This window comes from Carcharodon carcharias, chromosome 32, assembly GCF_017639515.1.
Source record: "Carcharodon carcharias isolate sCarCar2 chromosome 32, sCarCar2.pri, whole genome shotgun sequence".
NCBI classification, from domain to species: Eukaryota; Metazoa; Chordata; class Chondrichthyes; order Lamniformes; family Lamnidae; genus Carcharodon; species Carcharodon carcharias.
The window spans coordinates 21,881,499-21,895,842 of NC_054498.1; the positions used below are offsets into that span (position 1 = coordinate 21,881,499).

Consider the following 14,344-nt stretch of genomic DNA (forward strand, 5'->3'; position numbering starts at 1 on the left):
CAGAAAACCTGAAAAGTACCAAAAATTAAAAAGAATCTTTGCTGCTCTCATCCTTGAGCAGAATACCAAAAACTGACAAGGCACCTGTGCTGCTCCCGTCCTTGAACAGAATCTCTGAAACGTACCAAAAGCTGTAAAGGAATATTTGCTCCTCTCGTCCATGAACAGAAAACCTGAAATGTACCAAGAATTGAAAGGAATCCTTGATGCTCTTGCCCTTGTGCAGAAAAGCTGAAACGTACCAAAATTTAACATGGTATCTGTGTTGCTCTCATCCTCGAAGTGTAGATGCAAGATACCAAGTATCATTACCTTACTCAGGCTGGAAGTGATTGCAGGCTTCACCCAACTGTCATCTTGGCAACATTGTTGATATCTGTCAAACATTGCGAACTCAAATTCGCATAGATAGCAAGACAGAGTAAAATGCTGCCAATAGGCTATACACCTACCATAATCAGTTCCATGTTTTGGTGACCCAAGTATAGCTAAGATCATTACCTCCACGAACACATCCATTTGTCAATATAGCAGAAGTTGATAACCCAGTAATTGATGTTACTACAGTAGCCAGAAGGATAATAACAACTCCAAGACCTGTCGACAATGAATTTAAATAGTTATACAAACTGAGACATTGTTACAAGTTTAAAAATGGGGATATTTGATATTTTAGACTGTTCCAATTTAGCTGTGCACTGCCTAATACTGAAATCCAAGATGCCATTTTAAAATGTTTGAATTCGACAGAGATATAACCGTCAAAGACTCAGACACCACATCAGTAAATAGTATTGAAGTTTATTGATTATAGCAAGTTTTATAAAAACTTATCAACTAACAAAAGGCAGAATATAGGTACTATCAATGAAACTCTACTAACTCCACACTTTCAAATGGGTGATCAATCCAAGAGAAAACAACAACAACTTGAACTACTCACACCAAAGGAGAAACAGTCACTTCCTCAGAAAAACGTTCCCCAAGAGATTGGAAACTAATAGTACATTCTTCCTGGGATTTCTTTTTACTGGCAGTAAACAAAAACCTGCTGGTAGTTTGCTACATTTAGAAACTTCAGATATGGAAAATCTAAGTTGCTCATATAAATAAACAAAAAAATTAAAGCTGGGATTTGAATTCTAAAAGATTTAGTGCGCCTTTGCAATAGATTCTATGACAGATGCAGAACAGATTCAATCACTTGGATAAATATTCTACCAGCAGTGGCACACAAGTCATAAATCCATATACTGTTTATACATTTAAAAAAATCTGCACCATGGAGGTTACCTTCAACAAGGTTTCAAGTCTTTTCTCAGATGGTAATAAGTGAAAGTACAGGCCAACAGAAAATGTACACATCTTTTGGGAAGTTCATTTGAGGCAATAAACAAAACATTTATGTTAAAAACAAAAAACTGCGGATGCTGGAAATCCAAAACAAAAACAGAATTACCTGGAAAAACTCAGCAGGTCTGGCAGCAATGGCGGAGAAGAAAAGAGTTGACGTTTCGAGTCCTCATGACCCTTCAACAGAACTGTTGAAGGGTCATGAGGACTCGAAACGTCAACTCTTTTCTTCTCAGCCGTTGCTGCCAGACCTGCTGAGTTTTTCCAGGTAATTCTGTTTTTGTTTTGAAAACATTTATGTTGTTGACTAGAGCAAAGGAGATACAACAAATGCCACACGTGTAAAACAGTGTTTTATAAAAATGCTTTCCCATCTTCTTTATTAGTTAATCCACACCCAGGCCATCAACAGGCAACCTGCAGTACCCAGCCCTCTGCTACGGTCACTGTGCATCTTTCCACTGAGAAGCATATACAATGGTGGGATTAGTTTCCAATCTCTTGGGGAACACTTCCTTAAATCGTTGTAAGAGATTAAGAACTCATGCACACTACAGTGATGAACATGTTTACCATGTCACACTGCCAGAACCTCTGAGAGGAGGCGTCTATATCAGCAAATAGCTGGTACAAGTGACCCATGCCTGCTGAACTGCAACAGCATCATCTACTACAATTTACACTGCCACTCTGGAGAGCCAAAGGACCTTAACAGTAAAAGATGATATTAATAATTTATAGGGAAACCACAGTATTTACTGTAGGACAATTGATTTCCACAAGGATTAATTCAAATATTTTCCTTTTAAATACATCTGGTATCAGGGGAGCAGTAGAATAGTTGAGTCTATGGCGACAAATACGTGGATGAGTATTTTAGTGGCAGATAGACTGAGACAGGGTGGAGGTGCACAATGTTACGAAGGTAAAAGTAGAATTTAATGGATTGGAAGCTCAGTTGTTGTTCAAATTACTTTTTACCCCCCCCAAGAGGTCAGAGTTGTAAACAAGGGCAACATTTTTTGCTCATTTCCCAAGTTCCCTCAAGAAGATAGTGGTAAATCTTCTTCTTGAACACTAGAATCCATGTGGTGAAGATACCCCCACAGCACTGTCAGGCCAGAATACAACAGTGACAGCAAATGGTCTTGTTCAGCCTAAAAAAAAATTTAGAGAAGTTTCTAGTCATATTCGAGTCTTTTAAAATTTCAGATCTATTTGCCCTTAATTGAAGGAATGAAAAAAAAACGCAACATTGGCTAGATATCCAACTAGAACTTCAAAAAAGCAATGTGACTTGGCTCTTAAATGGGGCATCAAGGACTTTGTGCCATTCTCCTTTATGGGGTGCTCTGGACTCCCAGTACAACTTTAGTCTTCACGCATCCATTGCTTTTCCTTTCCTCAATTTTCAAGTTTCTCTCCAACATCAACATTTGCAGCAGCAAGAAATACCACCAGATTTTGTTTCAATATATCTGTGGAGGCACTGTTTTGTTGATCGAAATGAAAGTCAGAAGGAATCTTCTAATGGGCATTGAGGACAGGAGGCCCTACAGGAGTGTGGTCTCTCTGGAGGGATGTGGTTGAGGTAGTCAACGCAATTTTCACCGCCCAAAAAACTGCCACATAATGGAGAAGTTAAATGATCTCACAGGATGGCCAAGTCAAGTATCAGAGAGGTAATATACATCCTGTATGACTCAGAACTTCACTCCCCTCTGTACCATTATATATTTTATCTTTCAGCACTTCTGAAAAGTACCACTTCTACAAACACTTAGTTTGTTCACTCAAAGCCATTATCAATTCATTTTGTCTGTCAAAAGGATTTTTTCTAGTCCACAAAGACATTTCTTTTTAATAAAGGAACAAAGTATTTGCGATCTTATATGTGGCAAATTATGACACTCAAGCCTGTATCATCGTATTCTCTCCCTCCAAAAAACAAGTACATTCAACTAGTGGCAAAGGATAATTGAATGAGGACCATCACTTAAAAAGTCTGCAGGAACAGGCAGCATTACATTTAATAAGCAGTTGGTCAGAAGAGGTTTAAGAGAGGACAAGCTGTCAAGAAAAGATTGGTAAAGGCTGGGCAAATCTCACCATATTTCGTTCCAACTTTTAAAAGTATAGCAACATTCATTGAGTCACCAGCCATTTCCTCCTCCACTACCAGAAGCACAAAAGGCAAATGTCAATATTTGTCTAGTTAAACAAGCTCTTCTGTACATTGCATCGTACAAGGTATTATCCTGTTGACTGCCCAGGAACTTTCAGATCAACAGCTGCCATATTCTTATATGCCCTGCATCTTACTTGAAGAACTGATACTTGAGAGTATTTAGGCAGATAGTCGGCAAGGCCATCACTGGATAAGGCACCGAGCAGCAGTGAGAATGGTGACCTAGAAGGGAAAGCGGAAGAGTGATACTTCTCCATGGAGAAGTAAGGAGCCTAGGGATCTAAATCTCAGATGCCAAGTCTTCAAAAGAGAGCAATGATTCAGGAACATCAATCTCATTCAAAGGTAAAGGAGGCCATTTTCGCACATATGGTTGAGAAGCTGAGGATTCCACAATCCACATCTGCTGTGCACTGCGAGAAGTTCAAGACCTTCAAAATAGCCTAGAAAAAGTGATAGTCCAGGAAATTTCTGCAACACAATGTCAGAAAGAGCTTATATTGCTTTTTGGTCAATTACAGCACAAAAACTATCAATACTTTAATAAGTACTTTTTCAGAACACTTTTGCAGGGCTGCCATCACTTCACTGGGCTATTCAGTCAGAGTTAACATCAACAGCAGGGCCTCTGGCTCTATGGGTAGAAGCAGATGCAGCTGTAAGGCTTCAGATATGGGCCTGCCTAGCTTCCCTCGCTACTGTAAGTGTCAGCTTGTTGGAGATGATTCTTTTGGGGCAACAGCTACCTCAGATCAGAGTCTTTAAGATAACTATCACAGCCACTCAAGAAGCACTTCCTGGGAGTAGTAGATTAGGAACTATAGTTTAGCTTGCATAAATTAATAGAAAAGGTGTTCAGACTATTAAGTAATTATTATAAGAAGAATATTTAGTTGGCACTTTCTGGTGAATGTTCTTGTTTCAAGTAGAGGCATCTTGAACAGAGCCAAGAGTTTATTTTTGTGTATGCTGTCAACTTGAGGGGAAATATAGACTTATGAAGGACCTCGGTAAAAGCTGTTGAAAGTGAAGGACTTTGAGAGAATGACAGGTCAGTAAACAGATGTGACGTGACTTTGTTTGATGTATCGACCTTTATCTATTAGAAGTTCTGGGCTCTTATTTAAGCTCTCCTGGTTCTCTTAACTGGCTCTCCTGTTCTACATCCTTTCCTCCTGCACTATGGTGATGCTCAGGTAAAAACTTTGGTCTAAATTTTGGTCAGTAAGTGCAGGGAAGAGATATCTTTTTGGATGTCTAGCGTATCCTTTTTCACGCAGAATCATAGAATGGTTACAGCATGGAAGGAGACCATTAGGCACATCACCTAGTGCTCTCACTTTTTCCTTGTAGCCCTGCAAAAAATTTCCTCTTCAGATAATGACTCAAGTCTCTTTTGAAAACCATGCCTGAATCTGTCCTCAGGCAGTGCATTCCAGGTCCTAACAACTTGCTGCGCAAAAAGTATTTCACAGAAATCTGAGCCTAACAACAGCAAGGGCAGGGCGAAAATAACCTGTGATTGGACAAGCAGCAAGCAGTGGGAAGGTAATTAGCAGCAGCAATCACTTCTCACTTTATCGAGCACTGGAGTACAGCAGTGAGTCGGGAAGGGTGTGAACCGGAAGTGCACAACAAGGCCAGCCAGAGGCTAGAGAAACCCAGGGGGAAGGGGTAGGGCAGTGAAAGGCCCTCAGACCAGGGGCTGGAGAAATACGAGGGGGAATAAAGGGGCCCGCTGGCCAGAGAAGCACAGAAGGCAGATAGGGGAGCAGCTGGCTGTAGAAAAGCGCAAGACAAGGTGGGGGCAGTTGGGGGCGGGGGGGGAGTGACAGAGAGAAGCCCCTGCAAGTGAGGAAATGATCGAAATGTGGTCCATCATGTGAAACAGATGGACAAAATAAAGATCACTCCTGCAAGACAGGCATCTGTCCTGAATACTTTGTAGCACCACATCAAGTATTGGCTTCTTATGCAACAAAAACAATACTAGATATCAGTGTTCAATATGGTGCGGAGAAGGTGAAGCAATAAATTAGTCCTCTCATTGAAGCTTGTTCATGGAGATGCAGATTTCTGTTGCTTGGATTCATAGCAAGATAAGTTTCCATTCATCTGATTCTGTTTCCTTTTCTCTCTAAAGCTTGCACACCAGCCCAGAGTGAGAATAAAATTGAAATGTGGCCTCTTACATGCAACGGTTGGGCAAGTCTGGTCTACAGAAATACAGCACCCTTGACAGTGCAGTGCTCCCTCAATACTACACCGGAGTGTCAGCCTCGAGTTTATCCTGTTCTGAACCTTTTTTTAGTGGGACTTGAACCCGAAACCTTGTGATTGAGGCAAGTGTGCTAACTGACCATGACTGACATTTCCTCATTCACCATTGGTACAAATGTGAGATTTAATAGGATGATTACATGTCTCTTTAATTTAAGGTCAAATTGAGTAGTGAAGAGAGTCATGAGAACTGCTGAGAACTTCCCAACAACAAGCCTGTGTGCCTTTGTTACCACGGAGGGGCCAGGTTATGCATTATTGAAATGCATATGCATCAACACCTGAAAACAAAGACAGAAGCAAATGTTCTTGTTATTCCAGGCCTCAGAGGACAGAATCGTGTGTCCTCCCACCTGACAAGTTTGGTGACAGTGAGCATTTGATCGGGCAGGAGAATGGGGACTCTGCCACCTTCTCTATGATTAAGCCTAAGGCGGGAAGACCTGTTGACGGCCTTCCCATCCTGCAGCCAATTCAGGGCCTTAAGTGGGAAATTAATGCCCACTTAAGGGCCTCATCCCACCACTGTTGTGCCTCAGTGCCCGATCAAAAGACCCAGCATCAGGAAGGGAGAGACTTGTTGAGAATCCTCATGGCCCCTCCCACCATGACTCATTGCGCCTGGATCTCTCCTCAGTCCAAAACTTCGGGTGGATCTCATACCAGCAGTAGTCACTGCACCTGTGGTGCTGCTGAATACAGAAGAAGAGGTGCAGCCTCTGGGGGCCTTGATCTCAGGAAGGCCTGCCACTGGCCAATAAAGCACATTAGTGGCACAAAATGCAGGCCTTACAGAAAAAGAGGCAACGAGGCTGAGACCCCAGTCATCTCCACAAGATTCTGTCCAGAGATGGATGAGCAGTTGCTGCACCTGCAGAGAGAAAAAGTGGTTACCTACTGGACAGAATGCTGGGGAAACTTGTCTACAGGTCAAGGAAAAAGGAACCCACAGCAATGCAAGGACACTGGAAGATTTGCCCTGTCAAGGCCAGGAGAAAAAGCACCAGAGTGGGCCTTGCTGCTGAAATTTGTTTTGGAGATCTCAGAAGACTGAGGGAGAGGACCTTCAACAGTTGCTAGACATTATGACTTGGAAAAATGAGGAGTGGTGAACCCATTGGAAGCTGTAAGTGACTTTAGAATGCTTCCTGAAAGACCGCAATTCTGCAGAAAACACACTGCAAAGTATAAGTGGCATGGACTTATCGTTCGTGTTAAGACATTAATAAGTCATCTTTTCTATAGTTTAGAGTATTACAGGTAGTGGCCTACTAAGTCATGTTTGCTCAATGCTGATTTTAGTTTGTTTGTTACAGAAGTCATAAAACTTGAAATCTTGTTGTGCAATTCCTTTAAGTTGGTCACTGGGGATTCAAATATCCTTTTAAAGGTTATCAATCTCTACAGGGATTGTAACACCATTGCTTCTTTTGCTCAATTATCTTAAATCGACAAATTATACTCAGACTCCTCCTCAACATACCAGCAAAACAAGGAAATTTCCATTGAGAAATCCATATTTAGAGAGCAAAGCAAATCTTTAAATAGAGCCGAGTAAAATTACCAGAAGTCCTGACTTAACCAAAGAGCTGCAAAGGGTCACTAAACAGGTAGCGAAACACCATTCTTCAGAAATGGACCACACAATTTGATACTTTCCTCAGGGATACTGATCCCTTACCAGCACTGATACAGTGTTGGTAATTATGTGGGATATATTTACAGTGACAATGAAGGGGAATGGGGTGGCAGGATTCGCAATGACTTCTTGAACCCATTTAAACATGACAGATGGATTTGTGGCAAGACTTAAAAGGGAACTTACTTGGGAGAATTTCGGTGTTGTTTTTTGGGGCAGCTTAATGGTGGCAATGGATTCTCCCATTACTTCACATATGAGTGTTCAGCAGAGAAATAAAATTTCACTGGTTTACAGTCTAGGTTGATGTAGTCACATGTGATGTTAGACCAAATCTCATTTTGCAAAACCAATTGCAAATACTGCATATGAGGTCAGTATTGGAGGGATGGATGGAGGCATTGGCTTTGTGCCAACACTTGCTTGTCCTAAAGGCACTGGACTCTTCTCTTCAAATGTCAAAATCTCTTGATGACAGAGTCTTCTCCATTTGAAGATGTCCAAGGTTTCCTCCCCCACATATTGGGATCCAGTTTGCAAGCTCCAAGGTTGGCTTTCAGATTTCCTTTATGCCGAAGTTTGGGATGGCCTTTGGTGCGAGTTTCCCTGCTCAGCTGGCTGTAGAGTACTGCCTCGGTATGTGGGAATATTCCATGTGAACCACATACTGACCCAGGGAAGTTGAGCTCTGTTCCCAATGCCAGGTATGCAGCACTTTGCAAAAACTTCGGTGTCAGGTGTTTTGGCCTGCCACCTGATGTTGGAAATAGATCGCAGATAGCAAAGATGCTTCCAGTTTTTTTTTTGTCAGTAGGATGTCCAAGTCCCACACCCATAAAGAAGGGATGCAAGAACTACTGCCTGGTACACTGTGGCCTTTGTCTCCAAGGTCTTTCAAAAATCTGAGTGAGCCTGTCAAACGCCAGGTGATGGTTGATTTAGTCATCCAGGGTAGTGTTACTGGAGAAGATACTCCCAAGATAGCAAAACTTCTGTACTGAACAGAGGGGTATGTTGTTGAGAGTGACTGTGGGGTCTTGGAAGTACATAGCCAGAGGAGGGTTGATACAAAATCTCCATCTTCTTCAGAATTATTGTCAGGCCAAAGTGTTCTGAGGCTAGGGCAATATGATCAACAAGCAACTGAATGTCCTCCAGAGTACATGCTATGATAGCAGTCTTTTGCAAAGAGCTCACAGTATTGTTACAGCTCAGAAGGCCATTCGGCCCATCATATCTGTACCAGCTCTACTAATGAGCAATTCACTTAGTGCCATTCTTCAGTCTTCTCTCCATAACACTGCACATTCTTCCTTTTCAGATAAGGGTCTAATTCCCTTTGACTGCTTCAACTGAACCTGGCTCCACCACACTCTCATGCATTGCATTCCATACCTTAACCACTTTCTGCATGAAAAAGCCTTTTCTCACATCGCCTTTGCTTCTTTTGCCAATTTCTTCAAATCTGTGCCCCCTCATTCTTGACCCTTTCATGAGTGGGAACAGTTTAACCTTATCCACTCTGTCCAGAACCTTCATGATTTTGAATACCTCTAGCAGATCTCCTTTCAGCCTTCTTTTCTCCAAGGAAAGGAGTCCCAACTTCTCCAATCTATCTTCATAACTGAAGTTTCTCATCCCTGGAACCATTCTCGTGAGTCTTTTCTGCAGTCTCTCCAATGCCTGCACATCCTTTCTAAAAGGTGACACCCAGAACTGGATGCAGTACTCCAGCTGAGGCCAAATTATTGTCTTATACTGTTATGATGCAGCAGATAATGTGTGCCAGGTGGACCAAATCCATGAGGGAAACTTGATCACGCTATTTATTCATCATGGTATTTATTTTGAGATGTGTGCACTGGATTCAGAAGTAATAAGTCCACCAAGACTTGAGATTTTTTTAAAAACTAAATTAAAATATTTATTAACAAAAGAAAAGATTTCAAGCACATACATAAGACTACAAATTACTGCTATAATAACTCCTAAAATTCCTAATTAACCTGACTCCCAGTTACACCCCCATTAAGGCACATGTCCAAAATAGATTTTAGATTTTAAACAGATCTAGCAAATCAACACAATACCCTGGACAGTGGAATTCTAAATGGCTTTCTCCAGCTTCAGTTTTGATAGACAGCAGACTTATGCACAAATACTGGAGGCTTCATCAAGGATATTTCACACATTTCTGTTAGATCTCACAATGCCATCTCCTGACACATAGCCTCATTCATGTCAAGCACCTAGCTTCTTTTGATGAGTCAAAGCTTGCAGTTCACTTGACTCCAAGTGTAATTAAATCACACAAACAGGCCCAACTATACTTAGCCCTATAAACCTACTTTACAATAAACCAGAAAAATATGAAAATTATAATACTTTCGTGACAAGTTCAATATTGCTTCCTTGCTGTTGTATTCTATGCCCATATATAGAGTCTGATTCTGTATGCTCTCAACTTTTCCTGCCACCTTCAATGACATATGCACATATATACCCAGGTCCCTATGCTCCTGCACCCCCTTTAGAGTTGTACTCTTTGTTTAGTATTGCCTCTCCATGTTCTTCCTACCAAAATGAATCACTTCATATTTCTCCGCATTGAGCTTCATCTACTATATCTCCACCAGTCCTGCCATCTTTTCCACATCCTTTTTGAAGTTCTACATCATCCTCCTCAGTCCACAAGCCTTAAGTTTTCTTTCATCCAAAAATTTTGAAATTATTCCCTGTATACCAAGGACTAGCTCATTAACATATAGCAGGTAAAGCAAGAATCCCAACAATGACCCCTAGGCAATTCCACTACAAATCCTCCTCCACCCAAAAACATTCATTAACCAATACTGTTACCTGTCACCCAGCTGATTTCCCTTTTATTCCACGAGCTATTACTTTGCTCACAAGTATGTTGTGCGGCACTGTATCAAATACCTTTTGGAAGTTTATGTACACCACATCAACAGCATTAGCCTGATCAATCCTTGGTTACCTCCTCAAAAAAACCTCCAGCTAGTTAGTTAAACACAAATTTCCTTCAAGAAATCCATGCTGGCTTTCCTTAATTAACCTATATTTGTCTATGCGACTATTAATGTTTCCCCAAATGATCATTTCTAGAAGTTTCCCCACCAAAGTTAAACCAACTGGCCTGTAGTTGGTTGGCTTATCTTTACACCCAGGGTGCAACATTTGCAATTCTCCTGTCCTCTGGCACCACCCCTGAATCTAACAAAGACTGAAAAATTATGGCCAAATACAGCACCTCTGATAGTGCAGTGCTCCCTCAGTACTGTGCTATGGAGTGTCAACCTTGACTTTTGTTCTGAAGCCATGGAGTGGAACTTGAACCCAGAACCTTGTGATTCAAAGGTAAGTGTGCTACCAACTGAGCCAGAGATAACAATGTTCAGTAACCTTTCTGGTTGTCATCTGTCCTGAATTGAATGTGCACTCCTGTGTCAAGATCTTGGGGTGTGTACTGGAGCATAACTGAAAGTGTACGGCAACCAGAGCTGGAACCAATACACAGCTTTGCTTGGTGCTACTGGTGACAGGAAAGGCATCTGATGTACCACTTTGCATCATGCTGGCCATCATGTTATCACAAAACAAGCGAATGACATGGAATGATTTTTTGGGCAGCCATATTTGTACAGAATCTTCCACAGGCCATCACTCAGAATATATTTTTCTGCACTTACTACTCCAAAATGGGGAGCGGTTCAGAACAGAATCCAGGCCAATGCCACAAGGGAAAAGTAAGGCTTCTGAATCAAGCTCGGTGTAAGAGTAAACTATTGAATGCTGATAAAATGGAAAGCATTTTCCATGGTGGCATGCTACCCATCCACTTTCCATTGATTGCTCACAAATGAGTGTACTGGAAAAAGCCACTGAAATCAATAACCTAGATTATTTTGTCCCATCTTTCTAGCTGAATGAAATAGTGAGAACTTTCATGAGGTTAAGTGAGGAATGTTGATGTAGAATTCTGTACACTGATGGCAATGATGGAAAAATAGACCCTTAGAAGCATTAATGAACCAGTCAGTCTCTGAAGAGGAAATTTTCATAGCCACTATACTCAGAAGTTTGCGATTAAATCTTTTTACTAGAACATTTACCTCACATTTAACACGTAAACTTGTAAAATGAGAATGCAATAAAATTGCACCTCATTGAAAGTTAAGCATATTTTTAGAAGTTTAACAGGTAAAAGCAAAATTCAAAACATTTTCCACACCCAATATGATGACAAAAGTGAAATAAGATCTGGCCAGAAAGAAAATTGAATGTTTATTTTACAGGATCACTTAATGTCCATAACTTTTTTTCTGTAATTAGCCAAAAAAGACCAACTGAGGGACAATTATATATAGTCAAAAAATTATGTACTGAGACAAGAAAATGAGTAACTCCCCTTTCACAAATATAGCTGCCCAAAAAAGATAATTAATGTTATTCACTTGTTTTACAATAACATGATGGCCAGCATGATGCAAGGTGGTACACCATCAGACGCCTTTCCTAGTAGCACCAAGCAAAGCTGCATATTGGTTCCAGCTCTGGTTACCATATACTTCTCAGCCATGCTCCAGTACACACTCCAAGAACTTAACACAGGAGTGCACATTCAATTCAGAATTTACTTGTGTCTGAAGCAAACAGAACGGTGAACAAAATAACTCTGAAGACAGTTATGTTTAGCAGTTAAAGGGGCATGGAAGCCTAATGACAAAGATAAAGCATGCAACTAAATCTGAACATTTAAAACAGATCACAACCAGTTAGGCACAAACTTGTAGTTAGACATGCTCCACAGAAAACACTCATGGCATTTTGGCAGAAACAGGGCAAACCTTGAATAAATAAGTGTAATGTTTCCATTGCCTACATTCTTCCCATAATGCCTATATGCATTTCACTCCATTGTAGAGAGTGTTAAATACAAAGTAAGGTTTGACTTAAAAAGCAGTACTTTGTCCTTCAAACCATTTTACATTTTAATTAGAAAATTCAATAACACCAGGCAAATAGAAACAATAAAGAAGATAACTGAAGAAGATTGATTTTTATAATTAACATGGAAGCTTTTCTCAGGAAAAAAAAACAAGATTAGAAGTTCAAGTTTTTTTTTAAGCCAGTTATAATCTCTCTCAACATGCCAACAGATTTTCTTAATATGTTCACAAAAAGGCTTTATTCATCTTAAATAGTTTTTAATGTGAAAGTTAAAGATTCTTTTTCCAGAGCAACAGTGCTGCTTAATTTTCAACTTTTTGTGACTGCTATTAATGCCATGTCAAACTTCCTTTATTGCTGTTTTAATATTGGCAGTAACATATTTTTTACTCAGTGGAAAAAACAGGGAATAGCTGTGTAGTTAACAGTTGTTACCCCATTTTCTGCAATGGTGGTTAGGCCGCTTAGGACTGAAACAGGGCATTACTGGGCACAACTGGATTCCTGTTTTCATCAGGACAAAACTCCAGCAATTTCTTCAAATGGCATTTTTCAAAGACAGTATCTCACACATTCCTCACTCATTGTAACAAAATTCCCTTTACTAACTGGGCCTGAGGGTCACTCTCAGTAATGGGTTTCTGGTATAAACACTGAGGGCTCGTGTGATGTAGTTTTCCAATAGTATAAAACACAAATTAACAGAAGTGGCAGATTTCACCCCCTCTGACATTTATAGGGGAGCAGATAATTTAACACCAACCCTCTTCCCTCAATCAAAATCCTTGTTCTGTACAGTACTCCCAAGCACAATAAAAATTTCATCTCAAACATCTCCACTGCTTTCCTCCCTCAGCCTCTGCACCAAGTGGTTTCTCATCCTCAGTGATTTAAACCTCTATCTTAACTCGTTGTGCTCTCTTTCCAGAGTTCAAAGCCTTATCCTCTCCAAATCTCTCTCCCCCCACCACCCCCCACCCCCATCCCCACCAATGTAAACTTCTCAAACCACTGACCATGTCATCTTATGTGGTCTTGCTAGTCCCCATACTATCAATCACAGATATGGCCATCTCTGATCACTTCTTTGTATCACCTTCCATACCCATCCCGACTCTTTCAGTATCCATCCCTGGAAAAAAAACATTATCTCCCACTTCATTTATAACTGAACTTTCAAAATCCCAACGATCTTGCCTTTAGTCCTCCATTCATGACAACATTTTTGCATTTACTGACTTGCTCACCTGCATTCTCACCTCCGCCACTGATTCTCTGGTGCCCAATAAAACAATTACCTTCTCCTACACTGGCAGTTCCCTCTGTACGGCACTCAGCTCCACTCCCTTAAGATCCAGATGTAGATTTGCAGGAGTACGATAGGCAAGAGGTTTCATCATCTCCTGCCAGATTTGGCTGGACCATATAAAGCACTATCAGGTCCTGCTCTTGTCTATTAAAACTGCTCACTTCTCCAGGGTCATCCTGGAATGCAAAGATTACTCTCAGCCTCTTTTCTCCATTGCAAGCCATCTTCTTAAACCCCTCTCCATCTCTCCTCCAACCTTACCTTTAACAATAATTGCACAGAGCTCATGAACTTTTTTGTCACTAAGACTGAGACCATTTGATTAGCTGCCTCTCTTCCAATAGCCAACCAGGCCAAACTTTAAATTTAAAGTTCCCCCCATCACAGCCCTTCCCCTGAACTCTCATCCTTCTCTAGTTCCTTTCCTATCCCCTGAGCTCATCTTGTCCTTTAGACCTACCTCTTGCTCCTTCAACCCTATTTCCGATGTACTGCTGATCACCCAACATCTCCTTCTGGTCTTCATGTTAGATAATTTTGACAGTTTTCTCTGTTCAGAAAAGGTCCCTCTCCTCAAAAAAACTAACCATTGCCCCGACCATAC

General features: G+C 40.9%; 1 protein-coding gene across 2 annotated transcripts in view; it reads right to left on the bottom strand.

Annotated features, from left to right (window-relative positions):
* slc12a1 (solute carrier family 12 member 1) overlaps positions 1 to 14,344 on the bottom strand; it is a 126,114-nt gene that overhangs the window by 110,318 nt on the left and 1,452 nt on the right. The window contains exon 2 of one of the 2 annotated variants that reach the window (XM_041178414.1): positions 502 to 597. The exons of the other annotated variant lie outside the window; for it this stretch is intronic. Coding sequence (XP_041034348.1) covers positions 502 to 597 — 96 coding nt within the window. The remainder of the gene's footprint in view (positions 1 to 501; positions 598 to 14,344) is intronic. 2 annotated transcript variants of the gene reach the window in all.